Source organism: Elephas maximus, chromosome 3 (genome assembly GCF_024166365.1).
Source record: "Elephas maximus indicus isolate mEleMax1 chromosome 3, mEleMax1 primary haplotype, whole genome shotgun sequence".
NCBI classification, from domain to species: domain Eukaryota; kingdom Metazoa; phylum Chordata; class Mammalia; order Proboscidea; family Elephantidae; genus Elephas; species Elephas maximus.
In genome coordinates this window covers 122685544-122706679 of record NC_064821.1, presented here as the reverse complement: position 1 = coordinate 122706679, position 21136 = coordinate 122685544, and the positions used below count along the sequence as shown (strand labels likewise).

The window sequence follows — 21136 nt, the reverse complement described above, 5'->3', positions numbered from 1 at the left end:
CTTGGTAAAGTAGACAGTCAGCAAAAAAGAAGAGGACCCTCAATGAGATGGATTGGCACAGTGGCTACAATTGCAACAGTGGGCTCAAACAGAACAACAGATGTGAGAATGTTGCAGGACCCGGCCATGTTTCATTGTGTTGTACATAGGGTTGCTATGAGTCGGAAATCTCTCGACAGCACCTAACAACGAACAACAGCAGTTAGAGTATTTGTGCTTCTTAGAGTCATAATGATATTACAGTGACCTTTCGATTGTTAATTCTGGAAGGCATTCCTTATAACTGAGCTTAACTTTTGATATCCATGTTTACAGACAGGATATAGAATATGACCATTTTTGCTTTATCTATACCTAGGAACACTGGTGGTGCAGTGGGTAAGAGCTGCTAACCAAAAAGTCTGCAGAATCCGCCAGCCACTCCTTGGAAACCCTTTAGGGCAGTTCTACTCTGTCCTATAGGGTTGCTATGAGTCACAATCGACTGGATGGCAATGGGTTTTTTTTTAAATCTATGCCTAGGAAGCACAGGTGGCATAGTGGTTAAAAGCTCAGCTGCTAACCAAAAGGTTGGCAGTTCAAATCCACCAGGCAAGCCTTGGAAACCCTATGGGGCAGTTCTACCCTGTCCTATAGGGTCACTATGAGTTGGAAACCAACTGGAGAGCACCTAACAACAACAATCTATGCCTAACGAAAAGGACCTCAAGAGAAACACTGGGACTTTTCTAAAATGTCAGAACAGATGGAACAGGGGCTTCAAAAGAAACGCGGTGCTCTGTTGATGTATGTAATTTTCTCTAATTTCTGAGTTTCAATGAAGTTGCTCATACCACCTGGGTGTAGACCTTTCCTTTGGAATTGCGGCTAAAAAGCAAGAACTTGATTGATTTTGATGCCACCTTCTGGCTACTACAAAAACTTCAGTTTATAACAGTTGTGTTAAAATAGTGAATATTGTGTGATGCAGCGTCACTACCAAATTAGACAGACTGAAATATCCATCTCCTCGGTATGAGGTTCATATAGGGAAGCAGAAAAGATTAAAAAGACAAAGCTTTACATTTAAGTTTTAAATTTAGTTTGGCATCTAAGTGAAGCAATAACAACTTTGTCTTCAATTCACTGAAGAGCCTCTTAGAAAATTGCAGTTCCACAAATCTATTGATTAAACACACTAAAATTCCAGGTCTACTCTTTGATTTAATTTTGAAAATTTATATCAAAATGTTATATGGCATGAAAACAAATCAAACAATAATGAAGAGTCCTACCACCGCTTACCTGGTTTCCTTCCACAGAGACAATTTCTTTACTCGTTGTTTTTAGATCTTCCTGAAGTTTCGTACATAGCCTTAAATACCTTATTCTTTTGTTTATTCTTATTAATATGCTTACTCTTTATTTTTTGCTATTAAATTTAGATAGATCATTTGACATCCTGCAATGAAAAATAAAGGTTTAAGTTATTTACATAATCTCTTTTCCTGATCCCTCTCCTCTTCTCAAGTTTGATAGCTGTTATTATTAGATTATTTCCTAGTGGTTATTTTGTGACTTTAAACAGTATACCAACACCTTTATTTCTTGTTCCACTAACAAGTGGAGTTAATGTCTCAACTCCTGTTTACACAAGAGGAGATTATTCTTCCTATCCTTTCTATTTTTCTTTTCCCTTCTACCTTCCACTTTCTGTAGTTACACTTTTATATGATCGAGAAAGTTGTCCCCATTTGTGTTCAGTTCGGCAGCCTCAACAGAATCTTTCATGTCTGTCCATAGGCTGATTCTAAAAGTTGGAAACAATAAAAGACACTTTACCTTATTATATCTTTGTAAACAGGCCATTGGATATACATTCCTACCATGTCCCTGATAGCAAAAGCAAACCTTGCACTTTATTAGTAGCTTGAAGTCGTCCTCCATTTTAGTTTGCTTCAAAACAGGACAATGACATTCCTGTATAACTTTTTGTTTCTCTGCAAGTTTTTTCTTGAAAAAACTTTATCAGCACCACAAGTTTTTCTACTATCTCAGTAACGCTGTATTTCAGAGGGCCCCTTTTCTCTGCAGACCCACATTGCAGATTCTCTGTTATTTTTTGCCCTGTTCTGCATCCCTAAGTTCTAATCCTACTGCATAGCTGTATTTCTGGGACTTCTCTACCTCATTAGTTTGGATCCTCTGTTTTCAGTGCTGCCATATGTAGCAAATAAAAATATAAAATCCCCAGTTAAATTTGAATTTCAAATAAACGGCAAATAATTTTTTTAGTGAATATCACATGTATTGTTTTCTATATCCCAAGCCACTTTCTTTCTTTTCTTGACCCCTTGTTTTGTTGGAGAAGATTCGGAATTCCTTCCTAACTAGCATAGGAGAAAAACTTGCTGAGCCCCTGGAATTTTCTTTATTCTCTCTCTTTATATCTGATTGATAGTCTAGCTTAGAATTGTAGCTTGAAAGGCAATTCCTCTCAGAAATTTCAAGATGTCGTTCTACTGTTTTCTGCATCCAATATGTCTAATGCCAGCCTGATTCACATACCCTATGGTGACTTTTTTCCTCTTGGGAAGCTTTCAAATTGATTTCTTTGTTCTTGATGTTTCAAAATCTCACAATGATGTATTTGACATGGATCTTTTATAAATATATATATTCTTTTTTTTCAGCCCTCAGTGGGTGCTTTAATGCTGAAGAACTACGACTGTTGCTAACTCTGGAAATTTTTCTACTGTTATTTCTTTGCTATTTTCTGACCCTCCATTTTATCATTTCTCTTTTTGGAACTGTGTTAGTCATCTTGAAACTCCTAGGTTGATTTCAATTCCTCTTTTTTTTTTTTTTTCTCCCTCATATATTTCATCTCTGAGTTTTCATTTTACATTTTAGGATATTTCTTAATTTTTTTTTCCATCTATAATAATGCCACATTTTTATTTTGTGGATAATCTGCTTGAATTACTCTAAATATATTGGAGGTTTTTCAAAGGTCCCTCCTATCCCCTGCATTATTTTTATTTCATCCAACATCAGTATTTCTATTTGTTTAGTCTTCTTCCTAATGTTCTGGTTCCTGTTATATGCCTCATGCTGCTTGATTACCCATTCTTACTAAAGAAAGAAGGATTAGGTCACCTGTGTTGGATTTGCTTTGCTGCTGTGTTATTAGGTCGGTTTTTCCAGTGAGGCCTCTGCCCCGTGTGGGTTGATGAAGCTATCTTGGCTGTACTTTGTCACTACAGCATGAATGGTGGGAAGCTGGCTCTCAGACATGGGTTTTCAAAATGCCAGAGCATAAAGTGTTGTAGGCTGGTGTACCGAAACCCACAAAGCCCTTGCTCTCATCAAAGGGTTCATTCAACAAAAAAGGCCTCTGTTTTTGTCTGAGGATAAATGGTGGAGTGCTGGAATTATAAGTATAGAGGCATGGGAGAAGCACAAAAGTATCCATTTGCCCTGCAGATTTGCATATAAACCTTCCATTAATCTTCCCATTTTCAGCCACATTTCTCACTCTCAACTCAGTCCACCATCTCTTATGATTTCTAACAGTCAAATTATGTCTCACCCTCTCTGAAGCTGCTGCACAAGGCAGCCATCGTTCACCTCAGTCCCATTTGCTTTGCATCTTCCAGAGATTGTTGAACTGTCTTGTGCAATTGTGAGCAAACCCAATCCTCCACACCCTCAGTTGATGTGAAGAGGTTTATTCTTTCCTGGACATTTATACTTTTAATTCAGTGAGCTTCAGGAAAGCAGAGAGGTGGGCGTAAGTGCTCAGTACATAACCTTGGACAAGAAGTTTGCAGTTGCTTGTTTCTTTTTGGTAGAAATAAGATTCAAGTTAAATAATGAGTTTCTGCCACAATCACTCCTACAGAATTGCTCAGCTGCAGCCATTACCATCTTCTTTGTGTCAAAGCAATATGAAGCTCACTGAAGTTTAAGGATATCAGAGGGACTATGGTAGAATGATTACAGATTTTTGCTGAAAACCGAAGACTTTGAAAAAACATATTCTGGAATTGGTCTCATTCATTCCCCAATATTTTATAAGTGCCTAGAATGGGCCAAGTATTGGCAAGGTAGAAATATAAAGGTGAATAAGATATAAACTCTACCTTTGAGGATAGCATAATCTGGTGAATAAGTTGAGTTTACAAAGCACTTTGCAGTTTATAAATCACTTTTACCTATGGTGGACTCTTGACCCTTACTAATTTACCATTCACAGTTTTAACTACTCCTAAAAAAAAAAAAAACCCAAGAGACAGCGATGATCCATGACATGTAATAATTTATTCTTTTGCTTAGGTACAAATTTGATTCACATGCAGTATGAGATTATGTGGGTGATATAGTTGCTTGGGTGGTGAAAAAACCAAACAGACATTTCTGAATCTCAAAGAAACCTTGTGCATATAGTATATGAATTTATAACCAACTTCTTGAGTCACATGAACTTGGTGGGATACAAACAAGGAATGGGTTTATTTTTCTCTTATTACTGCCTTGGAAACCTTGGTGGCATAGTGATTAAGAGCTACAGCTGCTAACCAAAATGTTGGCAGTGCGAATCCGCCAGACACTACTTGGAAACCCTATTAGACAGTTCTACTCTGTCCTATAGGGTGCTATGAGTCGGAATTGACTTGACAGCAATGGGTTTGGGTTTTTTGGGTATTATTGCCTTTAACAATGCTCTTTCAAAGTTTCTTTTTTTCTCCTTTTGACATCTTAGGCAGATCCCATAGCTCTCTAGACATTTTCACATTATTACAAATTGTGTAGTCCAATTTAAAATTTCAATCCCATTTTCTCTAGTCCTCCAACTCAGGTTTTACTCTGATAAAGGAACTGGCAGTGGGGAGAGGGTCTGGTCTGTTATTGTTCTTCTCTTTCCTCTCTTTCTGGTCCTGGCTCTTTCATTGTTTTGTGACGGGTGGAAGAAGATGAAAAGAGCCAAGTGTCTGTTAGTTTCTTGGCCACTGTCCTTGTCTGAAAATGATGGTTGCTAAAACATAACTGACTGCCCAGGATAGTCAACACCCCCTTTGGATAGGCATTTGAAAGCTGGTTCTTTCATGGGGTACAGGTGGAAATTCTCTGGGAGAGTTTGGGAAGGGTGCTTACAAAGCAGTTCTTGATGTGAGAGATCAGCTTTGGCTTGCTTTCTCCAATCACCACCAGCTCCATCCCTAGCGGTTCAATCCCACAGTCTCTTACTATTGAATGCGGTACCGCTAGAGAGAGGCAAGCCCATTTACTTGGCCCCTCATCCTACCATGACAGTCTGCTTCACTCCTGCCCTCTCTCCGCCCTATCAGATTTTTTTTTTTTTAACCTCCCTTGTGGTCTCTCTAGGTCTCCATTTTCCCTCCTCAAACGGGCACTAGCTCTGCCACATAAGAGGTGTCTGATTGGAAAATGGGATGCTGATCTCCCCTTCTTACAGGCACCTCAGTCTCTATGGCGAATTCTTTCAGAGCCCTCTCTAACTTGGAACGGAGAAGAGACAATTCACTGTCTCCCCAGTGAGAAGGGGAGGGAAAATATTTTTAACTGTGATCAGTGTATCTTGCCAACTCTACTGTCTCTAATTCACCTCCCTTTCACCCATCTTCTGCTTATGTAGACAGTGGCAGGAAGGGGATAGAGCTGATAGAAGGATACGGTCCCCAATTTCTTGTGGGAGGCTTTGTTTATCCTTAAATTTGAATCCTACTTGATGATTCTAAGTCAGTAGGGAATAATTACTCAACAACCTGTTACACGTTTTATGTTGTAGCCTCATTAATTGAGACTGAGAAGGTGCTGGGAAACATTCTCGAATGTTTAAGATTGTGTTTTTTAAGGTGTGGTTTATAGACCACCCTTTTCTGTATCCACCAGGGAGCTTCGTAAAAAAATACTATTTCCTAGGCCCTTTTTTTTTTTAATCTCCAGGAATTCAGATCCTAGATGGCTAAGAAGGATCCAGGAATCAGAATTGTTAACAAACACTGTGTATTTTACTGATGAATGCTGATGTTGGACAACTACCTGTCTTGAGTCAACTACACATTAATCTTATGTCCCTCCAACACAACTGTTAAGTAGGTAGGGCCAGAATTATCCCCATTTTACTAATGAGGAAACTGAAACTCAAAAGAGATCATTGGATTGCCAAATGACAGATTAATACTTCATTCAATACTAATGAGAATGAGTGCCAGCCAGTCCCATTGCTATGGCACTGACCATAATTTTGAACTCAGAGGAAATATCACTCAATTTAATTTATCTTTTTTCAGATTACCCAAGTAGTAATATATGTTTATTTTTGAAAATTTATAAAAGCACAAAAAATGAACTAACAAAATGCAATCCCACCATCCAGATATAATCACTTGTCTCTGCATATAATACACCTGTTTTTAATAAAATTAAAATCTTTTTCATGCTCTTTATTAACCTGCTTTCTAAAATTAATTTGTGAATTTTTCTATGTATTAAATGTGTCCTGCAACATTATTTTCAATGACAACGTATCTGTCCACTTTATTAGCATACAATCCTTTATTTGACCAATTGTCTGTTAATGAACAATTTGATTAATTTTTTTTTCTATTCCTGAAAGGTGCTTTAAATATTAGGCAGCTTAAACTGGAGTTTGGGGGGTATAATTCATCACTGTAGAAAAAAATGAAGCCAAGTTTTAAAGGTCATATTATGTTAAAAATTCTTAGGGATCTGAAATCGTATAGAACATTTCCATGATCAGCAAAAATATTATTTTATCTTGTTTTCTTTCTTAACAGGAACAAGTCCATTTTGTTTTACTTTAACCTTCTCAAGTGTACCAGTCCCTCAGTGATGATAAACCTACAGTGCCCTACCACACAGGTAAGTCAAAAGACCCTTCACTGGTGGTTAGAAATTCTGATAATCTTTGGAAAAAAGAATTCAGAAATTCCACTTAAATTCTTTGAGGTCAATTGTGAATTTGGAAGGTGGGCAAACATAAGTATGAGCTTGCGTTTGTTCATATATGATCAAAACTAAACAGGGATTGATCATTTTAGAATTGCAAAGGCACCTCACCGATTATCTTGTTCAGCCATCTACTTTTATAAATAAATAAACTGTAGCCCAGAGAAATAGACTCTTCTTGATTAGTATTATATTAGGAAGAGTAATGATAGTCACTGTAACTAGTAAACCTGACTTTTTCATTGATTTAACACAGTAGATTTATTTCTGGCTCACTTGACAGTATAAGGCAGGTGTTTGTGGTCAGCGAGTGACTTTCCTCCATGTGGTAACTCAGGGCATCAAGGTCCTTTCATCTGGGGGCTTTGCCGTTCCCTAAGTTGTCTTCATTGTCTACATCCAACTGCCAAAAGGGGAAAGGGAACATGTACAAAGCACTCTTGCTCTTGAAAGCCGTGGATCAGAAGCGTCACACATTGCATTTTCACTCATTTCATAGACATGAACTAGTTCTACATAGTCACACCTAGATGCAAGGGGAAGGATTGAGCAATGTAGTTGTCGGCTGGGCAGCCTCTTCTATACCATGTAACAAGTGGTACAAGAGACACAAACTTCAGTGTACAAATGGCCTCTAGCACGTCCTTCTTCCCAATGGAGACAACTCAAAGTCCCACATAGTGCTATCTTTAGCTCCAAGTCCAGGATCTTTGGGTGATGCCAAGTTCCCTCCATCAAGTCTGGACACTAAAAGCACAATGGGAGACAATGATAGGAAAATTGCAATACAAACTCCCATTCAGAAAGGGAGGGGTGATAAATACACAGCAGTCTCTGGTGTATGCAATGATGGAATCCTCTGAACAGGTCCTGTCCTTCTTGTTCAGCAGGATTTCCTCCAAGTTATTTCCTGTCCGTAGAGAGGACTGTACATCGCCCACAGATTCTGGACTTTGAGCTAAAGACAATATTTTATGGGACTCTGGGTTGTCTCCCTAGAGAAGAAGAAAATATGCTGGAGGCCAGAGGAGTAGCCTCCAGCCCACACCATAACACTGGAAAGTGTGTGCTCCCTAGGGACCATATGTATAGCTTTCGAAGCTCATTTCCTGTTGTACAAATTTAGTGTTTCAAAGATCGTTTTAACAGTCCAAGGCTTTTGTAGGCTAGCTTATGATTTCTTTGGCAATACAAGCACCTAAAAAACTTAGTAGACTTCTGACTTATTTGCTTTTGGTTGCTTCCATTGTGCCAATAACCACACCCAAAAATCTTCCCTAGCCCTAGTTCATAAATCTGCTTTATTTCTTTGCTGCTTCATCTACCTCAAGGCTTTTTAAATTTGATTTCCTCCTGAGAAAAAAGCTCATTTGGGATGTTAGCATCTTAGTTCTGTGACCACTTCTACCACAGGACATTGTTCTCTGCCTCAGCTGTCCACTCCCAAGGTCAAATCCTTGGCCTTATCAGTACCAGCAATTACTACCTTTTGTAACCTTAATTTCAAGCTCCCACTCTCTCTCATCTCAATAGCTCTAATATTCCAACCTCACTGGCATCTACAAGCTACCCCTTTGCATTATCCCTCAATTACCACGTGTTTTCATCTCTTCTTTCCCTGACAGAGACACCATATTCCCTCTTTAAAATTACTCCTTCCATGTTGTTATTGTGTGTCATCAAGTGGATTCTGACTCATAGCAACCCTATGGGGCAGAGTAGAACTGCCCCATAGGGTTTCCCTGGCTGTAAACTTTACAGGAGCAGTTCGCCAGGTTTTTTTCTCCTGTGAAGCAGTTGGTGGATTTGAACCGTCAACCTTTTGGTTGGCAGGTGAGTGCTTAATCATTGTGTCACCAAAGCTCCTCCTGGCAAAACCTCATTTCTGACTACATGCAGCGCTTTGACTACTCCATGCCTGAACCCATGCATCTGAGTGTTCTTGAACAGAAACGCTCAACAATCCTTACTGGTGACATTTCAAGTTCAGGTGACACTAACCTCTTAATGCCATCCAACAGCTACTCAACAAATCCCTTGTTCATTTACTAACATACTCTGCTAGAAAATAATTCCACACCTTTTCTTCTTAGAGACTTAATCCTTGCTGTTTCCTGTCCAGAGTACTTTTCCTCCAGATGACTGTTTGACATGCTCATAGTCTTCTTCAAATGTCACCTTCTTAGTGAGGCCTTCCTTGATTACCGATTTAAATTTGGAATCCCACTGAGCCACCCCCTCACTCCCTGGCCTCCTTTCTAATCTTATTTTTCTCCATAGCATTTGTTACCATCTTATAAAAAACATTTAACTTATCTATTTATTGTTACCTGTCTCCCCTTACTTGAAAACTCCTCCTGCTTGAAGTCAGGAGTTTTTGCCTGTTTTATCCACCTTTGTGTCCACAGTGCCTGGAACAGACTCAGAGTAGGTGATGATAATATTTTCTTATTCTTTGTCCAGGAATTTTTCCACTATTCTAAATTAATCCATCATTCTCATGATAAAACAAACAAATCCTTGCATAATACTTTTTTTGTGTTCTGTGTTTCCTAGATGATTTACTAGATCATTCTTTCTTCATAGCAAATGTGGGGTTTTAACCTCCAATGTAACTCTCTCTTCCCCCCACCAAATCCTAGTTTATATGAATGTCAAGGCTAAATGAGTAGAAGTTGTAAAAATGGTAATAAAGAACTACATTCAAAGTGCCCTTTGTGGTGCACAGAGAAAACAGAACTGAGTCAGAATGTATTTTAGCTGCTGATAATGCAGCTCTTACTCTGCCAGACAATGGTTAATCTGCCCATCCGAGCCATATTCTTATGCATTATGTTTTTTGTTAACTGCCAGTATGGTCCAGACATGTGTCGCAAGCCTTTAGAGGACAGACTGTCATCGAGTAAGATACTCAACTGCAATGTGACCTTCATTTTTAGCTAATTATATGTTGATTACTACTAATCAGCACCCTGTTTAAAGTGAACAAATTGATCTGATGGAGGGAAAGAGTAAAAAGCAATTGCTATATTGTTTTTTCACAGCTTCTTTGTGTCTGGAATAAGATTTGATGTGATTCTCTTTAACAAACCACTTTTTATCATTTTAATTGTTGTTTGGTGCTGTTGAGTCCATTCGGACTCCTAGTGGTCCCATGTGACAGAGCAGAGCTGTCCCATAGGGTTTTCTTAGCTGTAATCTTTATAGAAGCAGATTGCCAGGTCTTTCTCCCACAGAGCTGCAGGGTGAGTTCAAACCATCAGCCTTTCAGTTAGTAGCCAAGCACTTAACCTTTGGGCCAATATGACTAATATGTTGCATCCACAGCACTGTTATATGTGTAACATACATTATATGTATTTGTATTTATAAATGCAGAAATTGTCATGGTCCTAACTCAGTAGTTCCTACCACAGTTTAACATTTTTGAAAATGTTAGTACTTTAAGTAGTCATTTTTAAAAATGTTAGTACTTTAAGTAGTCATTTTTATAAATCCACTTAAATGTATTCAATGAAAGAACTAATTCCATTGTCTCCCCCCCCCCACCCCAGTTGTCTTTTGAAGTTGTTTAAATAAATTGTAAAGGTCTAAATATCTGTAAGGTATTTCCTAATCTGTTAATGGTTTCTTCAGCTTAGCTCCCGAGTGGATTTTTGACATTTGCATTGATGATAACCTTAGACTGCTTCCAAAAAAATGTGGGCATGTTGGACTCTGTGAATGGCCATAAAAAAGTTATTCAGCCTTTTCAGAACTCTGGGCAGATTTCTTCTAGGGGGAAATGTGATTGTATGCAAACGTGTGTATGCAAAACACATGTATATGAAAGGCTGAGAAAAAGAAAATAGATACAGAGATGTGAATGTGGGTATGGTTCTTTATCTTGTCAAAACCTCTAGAAGGAATTTGAACTGCCACATTACAAGTCAGTTTTAACTGTGAGATTTGAGGCATCCATCCAGTTGTTTACTTGCTAACTTAGCTGTGGAGTTGACACAGAATGTCCTGTGTACAGCAGTAACATTACTCAACAGATGGAAAGAGAAGTCATCTCAACAGAAGCAGCAGTGGTTTCTCTAACTGCAAACAGGGGTCGATCTGGAGTCACACCAGTGAGAATAGTTACTGAAATCCTGCAGGGAGATGGAAAAGTCAGGCTTGAGGAGGATTTCGCAAAGAGGAAATGAAGGTTGAAGACAAAATACACAAGGACTGACTGCAGCTCTCATGGCTGAATATGTACTTTCTTTGCTTTTTATTGTAAACAAAAGCAAAACCAAGACAGTCCATCTTCCCTGATTCTGCTTTCTCTCTGTGGAGTTACTAATTGGATTTCAGTCACTCTGAGGTAACTCTGTGGACTAGCACAGTGATCTGGATTGACACTGATAGCCCCCTAAATTTCATTAATGTAAAATAATTGCATAGGTGACCTCTCTGCCCATATCTGACTGGTGTTGGAAACAGATTATAATAATGATTGATTGTAGCAAAAAGCCCTAATTGTGTTAGTTTCTTATGGTGATAAGACCCCAATTATGTTTGGTGAATTGTTGTTGAGAATTCACTGGCACAGACAATTATTAATGACATAAATTATCAATACTTGGAGCATTTTTAATCACTTTTTTATATATACATAATAGAAAGCAAGAGCCTCACCCTTAATATACATAAATTACACAGGCAAAGGAAACCCTGGTGGCATAGTGGTTAAGTGCTATGGCTGCTAACCAAAAGTCAGCAGTTCGAAAACACCAGGTGCTCCATGGAAACTGGGGCGCAGTTCTACTCTGTCCTATAGTGTCACTATGAGTCAGAATCGACTCGATGGCAACAGGTTTTTTTTGTTTACACTGCAAAATTAATCTTAAGTAATACTCTTATCTACTAATTTAGAAAATCATAAGAATATTTCTTATTAAAAGCCCACAACTCTACTGTGGTAAAGGTCACACGAATCTTCACATGTGATAAAATTGCAGAGAACTAAATACATATGCACACATATGAAAATGAGTGCATATAAAAGTGGTGAAATCTGAAAGAGACCAGAGGATTTTATCCATGAGAGTATCCTGATCGTGATATTATACCACAGTCATGCAAGTCATTGCCATTGGGGAAACTGTGTGAAAGGTATATGGGATCCTTCAATTATTTCTCACAACTGCAGGTGATCTATGTCTTTTTCAAAATCAAAATTTAAAACAATTCCATTACTGTACACCATCTAATGGCTTTAACACAATGTCAACATCAAAGTTCATGGGATAGAGATTGGTAGAAAGTACATGGAATTTCATCTTTTACAATAGATTAGAAAATTGATTTAAGTTTCAATGGAAAGTGGTGGGTTGCTCCTTATTGTGTTGGGTAATTTGGAAATACAACTTTATGAATACTTCCATGGTTTGTTCAACTCAATTCAGTTCCTGTCATTGTGCTCCTTTCCTTCACAGATCTGTGTCTCCAAGTGCCCAGAAAGATTTGTAACCTATGTAGAAATGCAAATTAGCACCAAACACAACCGAAGCCACTGGGCATACTACAGACAGTTCTGCAAGCCCAGTTTTGTTATGCCTAAGAAGGTATGTATGTTTAAGCTTAAAACTAGAAAAGGATTTTAACTTTTGTTTCACTGTCAAATGTAACATAAGCATTTGTAACTAACAAGCTCACATATCTCCTAGGGATTATGAAAGGCAGCACTCAGTTAAAACACACATGCTGACACACACTAACAAACACATACACACCATTTGTAGCACATCATTTTGTAGACTTGGGGTGTTAGGAAAGACTGTAAGCCTGGTAAATTAGCTTCAACGATTCCCTGATACCAATGAACTCTACTTGGATGGATTTTTTGCTGTCAAGAGCTGGGAGCTAATGTCATTCGCAGCCACCATTTCATTCATGTGGTGATGAAGCCCCGTGACTAAAAAAAAAAAAAAAAAATTTTTTTTTTTTTGACTACTTGGTAACAAATAGAATTTTACTTCCAAAACAAGTTTGATAATCACTCATTTAAAAAAAAAAACCCAAACTTTACCCAAGTTTGAGAGTCAGGAGGGTGTTCTAAAGGGTCATTATGTTAAATAATATTAATGGCTTCTAAAAGAGAGAAGATTTTGTTTTTCCAGAAAAACTCAAGAATTAGAGACCCAGGATGTGGCTAAGACAAAGATAATATGCTTTCGAGGGTCTGTTTGCTTTCAGTCAGGGATTTAGTTCTTTCTGGTTTGAACCCCTGCTGAGAATTTGCATTTCTAACAAATTCCCAGGGGATGCTAATACTGCTGGTTAGAGATTAATTCTGAGAAACACTAGTAGAGCAGTGTTCCAAAATGTATCATACATAAGAATTACCTGGGGATCTTGTTAAAATCTAGATTCTGATTCAGTATATCTAGAGTGGAAATGCAAATTCTCAGGAGAGGTTTGAACTACCATGAACCAGTTAGAGGTCCAGTTTTCAGTGGATTTGGTGTTATTATTGTATATCCCTTGGAACGATGGTTGGAGCATTTAAGCACATTTGCTCTAAAGTGGAAGGCAGAATTGGTGAAACTGAAGATAAAGCACACAGCACCAATATATTTGAAGAAAAATCAGATAAACGAATTTTAAAAAGTGAAAAGCCTAAGAATCATGTGGGACTCTATCAAGAGAAATAACCTACAAGTGATTGGAGTACCAGAACAGGGAGGGATAACAGAAAATACAGAGAGAATTGTTGAAGATTTGTTGGCAGAAAGCTTCCCTGATACCATGAACAATGACCAGATATCTATCCAAGATGCTCATTGAACTCCACATAAGGTAGATTTTTAAAGAAAAGTCACCAAGAAATATCATGCTCATACTTGCCAAAACCAAACATAAAGAGAGAATTTTAAGAGCAGCTAGGGATAAACAAAGAGTCACCTACAAAAGAGAGTCAATAAGAATAAGCTCGGACTACTCGGCAGAAACCATGCAGACAAGAAGGCAGTGGGGTGACTTATATAAAAAACTGAAGCAAAAAAATTGCCAGCCAAGAATCATATATCCAGCAAAACTGTCTCTCAAACGTGAAAGTGAGATTAGGACATTTCCAGATAAACAGAAGTTTAAGGAGTTTGTAAAAACCTAATTAAAACTACAATACTAAAGGGACTTCTCTGGTTAGAAAGTCAACAGTACCGGATATCAACCCAAGACTAGAACACTGGACAGAGCAATCAGATGTCAACCCAGACAGAGAAATCACAAAAATAAGATAAAAAATGCTCAAAACAGGGAAAAAGCAATGTCATTACGTAAAAGAAGACAACATTAAAACAATAAAGAGGGACTAAGAAATGTAGTCATAGATCTTTCATATGGAGAGGAAGACAAGGCATTATAAAGAAATAAAAGTTAGGGTAAACTTAGAAAAATAAGGGTAAATATTAAGGTAACCATAAAGGAGACTAACAATCCTACACATCAAAATAAAATATGAGAAAAAAAATACAGACTCAGCAGAAACAAAATCAACTACAGCGAATAAGAGGAAAAGACAATATGTAAAGATAAACTATTCAGCACACAAAAAATTAAGTGGGAAAAAGAAACTGTCAACAACACACAAAAAAGACATCAAAATGATAGCACTAAACTCATACCTATCCATAATTATGCTGAATGTAAATGGACTAAAAGCGCCAATAAAGAGACAGAGAGTGGCAGAATGGATAAAAAAACATGATCCATCTATATGCTGCCTACAAGAGACACACCTTAGATTTAGAGATACAAACAAACTAAAACTCAAAGAATGGGAAAAAAAAGACATCAAGGATGGAAGAAAGAAATTCATAGAAGCCAATGAGAATGAGAACACTTCCTATCAGAACCTTTGGGACACAGCAAAAGCAGTGCTCATAGATCAATTTATATCAATAAATGCATAAACATCCAGAAAGAAGAAAGGGCCAAAATCAAAGAATTATCCCTACAATGTGAACAAATAAAAAGAGAGCAACAAAAGAAACCCACAGGCACCAGAAGAAAGCAAATAATAAAAATTACAGCAGAATTAAATGAAATAGATAACAGAAAAACAATTGAAAGAGTTAACAAGAACAAAAGCTGGTTCTCTGAAAAAATTAACAAAATTAATAAACCATTGGCCAAACTGACAAAAGAAAAACAGGAGAGGAAGCAAATAACCCAAATAAGAAATGAGATAGGAGATATTACAACAGACCCAACTGAAATTAAAAGAATCATATCAGATTACTATGAAAAATTGTACTCTAACAAATTTGTAAACCCAGAATAAATGGGTGAATTTCTAGAAACACACTACCTACCTAAACTAACACAAACAGAGGTAACCCAGTGCCGTCGAGTCGATTCCAACTCATAATGACCCTATAGGACAGAGTAGAACTGCACCATAGAGTTTCCAAAACAAAAAGTTGTTTTAGTAGAACAACTAAATAAACCCATAACAAAAGAAGAGATTGAAAAGGTAATTTAAAAACTCCCACCAAAAAAATACCCTTGCCTGGATGGCTTTACTGTAGAGTTCTACCAAACTTCCAGAGAAGAGTTAACACAATTACTACTAAAGTTATTTCATAGGATATGAACAGACACTTCACTAAAGAAGACATTCAGGTAGCTACCAGATACATAAGGAAATACGATCATTAGCCATTTAGAGAAATGCAAATCAAAAGTACAATGAGATTCCATCTCCATCAAGACTGGCATTAATACAAAAAACACAAAATAAATGTTGGAGAGGTTGTGGAGAGACTGGAACACTTATACACTGCTGGTGGGAATGTAAAATGGTACAACCACTTTGGAAATCGATTTGGTGCTTCTTAAAAAACTAGAAATAGAACTACCATACGACCCAGCAAGCCCACTCCTTGGAGTATATCCTAGAGAAATAAGAGCCTTTACACAAATATATGCACAGCCATGTTCATTGCAGTATTGTTTACAATAGCAAAAAGATGGAAGCAACCAAGGTGTTCATCAATGGATGAATGGATAAATATAGTATATTCACACAATGGAATACTACCCATTGATAAATAACAATGATGAATCTGTGAAACATATCATAACATGGAGGAATCTGGAAGGCATTATGCTGAATGAAATTTGTCAGTTGCAAAGGGACAAATATTGTATGAGACCACTGTTATAAGAACTCAAAAAGTAGTTTAAACAGAGAAGAAAATATTCTTTGATGGTTACGAGAGTAGAGAGGAAGGGAGGTAAGGAGGGAGGGGGTTTTCACTAATTAGATGGTAGATAAGAACTATTTTAGGTGAAGGGACAGGCAGCACACAATACAGGAGAGGTCAGCACAACTGGACTAAACCAAATGCAAAGAAGTTTCCTGAATAAACTGAATGCTTCCAAGGCCAGCGTAGCAGAGGCGGGGGTTTGGGGACCATGGTTCCAGGGGACATCTAAACAACTAGCATAATAAAATCTACTAAGAAAACATTCTGCATCCCACTTTGGAGAGTGGCGTCTGGGGTCTTAAACGCTAGCAAGTGGCCATCTAAGATGCATCAATTGATCTCAACCCACCTGGATGAAAGGAGAATGAACAACACCAAGGACACAAGGTAATTACGAGCCCAAGAGACAGAAAGGGCCACATGAACCAGTGACTACATCATCCTGAGACCAGAAGAGCAAGATGGTGCCCGGCTACAACCTGTGACTGCCCTGACAGGGAACCCAAGAGAGAACCCCCGAAGGATCAGGAGAGCAGTGGGATGCAGACCCCAAATTCTCGTAATGGTCTGCCTGAGACTAGAAGAACCCCAGAGGTCATGGTCCCCAGACCTTCTGTTAGCCCAAGACAGGAACCATTCCCAAAGCCAACTCTTCAGACAGGAATTGGACTGAACTATCGGATAGAAAATGATACTGGTGAAGAGTGAGCTTCTTGGATCAAGTAGATACACATGAGGCTATGTGGGCAGCTCTTGCCTGGAGAAGAGATGAGAGGGCAGAGGAGTTCAGAAGCTGGCTGAATGGACACAAAAATAGAGTAGAGGGAAGGAGTGTGCTGTCTCATTAGAGGGAGAGCAACTAGGAGTATATAACAAGGTGTATATAAAGTTTTGTGTGAGAGACTGACTTGGTTTGTAAACTTTCACTTAAAGCACCATAAAAATTAAAAAAAAAAAATTTGCTCTATGTGTGTGTTTACGTGATAATCTGACATTATTATTAGGGAAAGTAATTTGGGAAAATAAAATCATTATGGAGTTAATTTTTTTTTCAGGAACAGAGTTTTTATATTAAGAGTATCATCAAAGAGACTTTGAAATGTTAACACATTTTTCCTTCCATTCTAGTCTCTCACAGAAATTTTATTGGATGAGGATTGTCCTACAGCAATTTTTCCAAGCAAACCTTGTAAGTGGCTACTAATTTACCTCAGAAACACACAATCTACCAAGAAAGTGTTTAATTCATTTCCCTTACTCCACAACTGAGGAAATTAAAGACAAGAAAGTTTCTGTGATTGGCCCAAGGTCCCAAAGTTAATTAGGAGAAGAGCCAAGTTCAAAACCCAGGGCTACTTCACTGGAGCTCTGATTTTTAGGTTTTGGTTGCATAAACATACTAAAAATGAATGAGATTTATTTTTAAAAGCCCAATCAGATTGATTATTTGATGCTCTCTGGGCAGTTCAAATCTGCCAGGTGCTCCTTGGAAACTCTATGGGGCAGTCCTATTCTGTCGTATAGAGTCACTAGGAGTCAGAATCGACTCGATGGCAGTGGGTTTTTTTTTTTTTGCTTTCGGGCCACATAAGTACACATACAGACCCACACATACCCCTAAATTCAACCAAAAAGTTTGTTTAGAATTGCCTGGGGTGTGAGAGGGAGGGACATTTACTTGTCTCTATCATTTGAAATTTAAAATATCTATATATCTCATAAATGAGACAATATTGTATTTCTTTAAAATTGAAAGCTTTATTAAAATGGATACTCTGTTTATAAGAAAATGATATAATTACTCATTTTCTTTTCCGACAGAGAAAAAGCTTTATAAAAACTTTATTCAAAGTAACCACCCCTCCCCACAAAAAAAAGAAAAAGGAACCATATTAAATGTCCGAGAGCAAGGAAACAGTTAAATAAATTATGATACATTCAAAATGAAATAGATTAAAATCATTAAATATGATATTAAGTATTATAACAGCATGCACAGGTGTTTAAATAAAATGAAAATGATTATGTGCATTACAATCACAAGTAAGTATAAATTAAAACAAACAAAAAACTATTCAAAGAAAAAGATTGGACAGAAATACACCAAAATATTAAGTGGTTGTTTTGGAAGTGGAAAAGTATGGACATTTTTTTTTTCTTTTTATATTTCTCCATTTTTCCATAATGAGTATATATTTCTGTTAAAATGGAAGAAAAGCAATTAATCATCAGGTTGATTAGAAAGTTAGGGACCATTGAAGCAGTTTCCGTCAACCACACATCCTACCAGCTCCCATCACTCTTCTCTGGGTCATAAAAGACCCTGAAGCAAAGATTTAGGTCCCACAAACAACAGCATTTCCCCCCAAGAAGCCCTGGGCAACAGGTGCTTGTATCCAAGAACAGTGTTATAAATTTTCATGCAAAAAGGTAAAAATAAACCAATCATTAATCACCTAAGATATAACATGCATAAGGCATAGTCTCTGCTTACAAGTAAAGTTTGGTTAAATCATACAATACAAAAATGTATGTTGGGGGAACAAAAATGAATGAGGCATAGTCCCTCACAGTCTAATGAGGAAGACATAAACATTGCATTCAACTTGTATTCCCCCTAACAGGGAATTAAGAAAAGTATGGTACAAGGGAATATTTTGCAGGTAATGAAATTCAGTCAAAAAAAAATTTATAAAAGGAAATAGAAAGGAATATTAAGAAAAAGAAATAAGAACACTGCATGTACTATGTAATTGACTAAAAAAAAAAAAATTAGAAATTTCTTATAGAAGAAAGACTTGAAGAAAATTCACCAAAATGTTAATACAGTTCACTGTGGGTGATAGGAAACCCTGATTGCATAGTGGTTAACTGCTATGGCTGCTAACCAAAGGGTTGACAGAATCCACCAGGAGCTCCGTGGAAACTATAGGGCAGTTCTACTCAGTCCTAAGGGTCGCTATGAGTCAGAATTGACTTGACAGCAACAGGTTTACAGGTGGGTGATAGGACTATGTATAGTTTTGTATCTTTCTTCATAGTTCTTCTATTTTTCAAATATACTATGAGCATATTTAGTAATTGAAGCTTATCGAATCGATGAGGTTGCCCAGGAATAATATGTAGAACACAGCGGACAGAAAGGCAGAAGAAGAGCAAGAGAGAATCTGGTCATGTAGGCCAAGGGAAAATTTTCAAAACGTCAAGGGGTGTCTATCATGTCAAAGGCTCAGAAAAGTTAATTCAACAGCAAATAATTCCTGAGTTCTACTGTGTGCCAAGTACTCTTCGGGTAATAGGTTCAAGTAAGTTGAAGACTGGAAAATATTTGGAAGCTTTGGTAATTAGGAGGTTATTGGGAGCCTAGGAGGACATTTTCAACGGCATGGTGGAGGCAGAAATCTGATTAGATTGAGAGAGAGTGGATGCAGCTAATAGAGGTTACTGTGTCAAGAAATTTGCCAGAGGAGGGAAGGAAAGATCAAGAGAATGATAGGGACTAACAGGCTCATACATGTTACAAGGGCAACAGAAGCTGAGGTGGGTGGACAAGAGAGTCTTTTAAGCTGGAATAGTCAGGAAAGGCTTTATAAAGACATATTTCTTCTTTTCCTACATCAAGCACTTAAATACTTTCAGGTTTAAACTCCATATGAACCCAAGCAAATCTGTGATGCTTCCTGTAAGAAAAAATATGAAAACAATCCTTTTCTTATTTCCCTTACCTCTTCAGTTAAAATTGGGTTTTAAAAATATTTTTAGTAATCCTTTTAGGAAAGGATTCTACATAATCACAACAAGTGTATAGAAAATTGAACATAGTTAATTCTTCCCAGAAATTATGTTGGTCTACAAACTGTGGGCCTCTTTAGTCAACGTCACAATTTCCATTTCCACCCCACCCAAAAAAAAAAAAACGTGAAAATGAAAAACTGCAAGAGAGACAATTTATTAAGACTTTACAAACAATTCGATTGTCTTAGTAGCCTACATTTTGAGCTCATTCTTATTTCCCAAGGAATTATTCACAAATCTCCAGATTTTCAAGGTTTTATTCACAGAGTATCTAAGATTTTTTTTTAACTAACTAAGCTCATCCAGTTATACAAGCAAAAGTTGCTTTTTATTAAAATATGTTTACCATGAGTGATCTGTATCAGTGTTACTATTTTAAAACCTGTGCTGTGCATCTTATTTATGATTACTTGATGAATGTATCATTTATAAAATCATCAACAAGTTTCAAATGTCTTCAGATTGTGATCTTATTAGCTTCCTATTTTGGTCTTAGGACCATCAGAAAATCTTCAGATCATCAAGTAATGGGCAATTAGCTATCTGCACTGAGCAATTTATACATTGTGTACAGCAAGACTTTGATTATAAATAACAAAGCTTAAGAATAGAAAGGACATCGCGAAGGAAGAAGTAAAAAAAAGTGATTACCATAATTTTAATTATTTTTACAGTTCTCCAGAGATGTTTCCCTGCCTTCTCTACTGACAACGGCACTTTGACAGTAGGAAATAAGACAACTTTCGAGGATGGAAGTGGAAAGACAAGAAATGTTATGGAACTCAGGGCAGCTGCAAAGTATGTTTGTTTACACTTCCATTCTCAGTTTTGACGCATCCGTTTATTGTACCCAAGACTAAAGCTCCCATTAGGCTAAGGGTTATAGGAGAAGAGTTATATATTATTACAAAATGTACATGTCAGTGTGGTTTGGAGTACTTGGTATACATGTATTAAGAAACACATGTAAAGAGGGAGAAACCAGAATAAATTAGAAAGAATAATGTGTAGCACCCAGTGTTTTTCAAAATAGTTAATTTTTTTGCTATCAACAAGTATAGAAATGCGACATCAGAAAGGTATTGAAAGATCTTTATATAATTTACTTTGCGAATGAACATGAA

General features: G+C 37.2%; 1 protein-coding gene across 4 annotated transcripts in view; it reads left to right on the top strand.

Moving 5' to 3' along the window:
• SLC44A5 (solute carrier family 44 member 5) overlaps positions 1-21136 on the top strand; it is a 521479-nt gene that overhangs the window by 443345 nt on the left and 56998 nt on the right. For all 4 annotated transcript variants that reach the window (XM_049875594.1, XM_049875596.1, XM_049875592.1 and 1 more), the window contains 4 exons: positions 6804-6888; positions 12441-12569; positions 17346-17406; positions 20687-20810. In XM_049875594.1, the coding sequence (XP_049731551.1) occupies positions 6804-6888; positions 12441-12569; positions 17346-17406; positions 20687-20810 (399 nt within the window). The remainder of the gene's footprint in view (positions 1-6803; positions 6889-12440; positions 12570-17345; positions 17407-20686; positions 20811-21136) is intronic.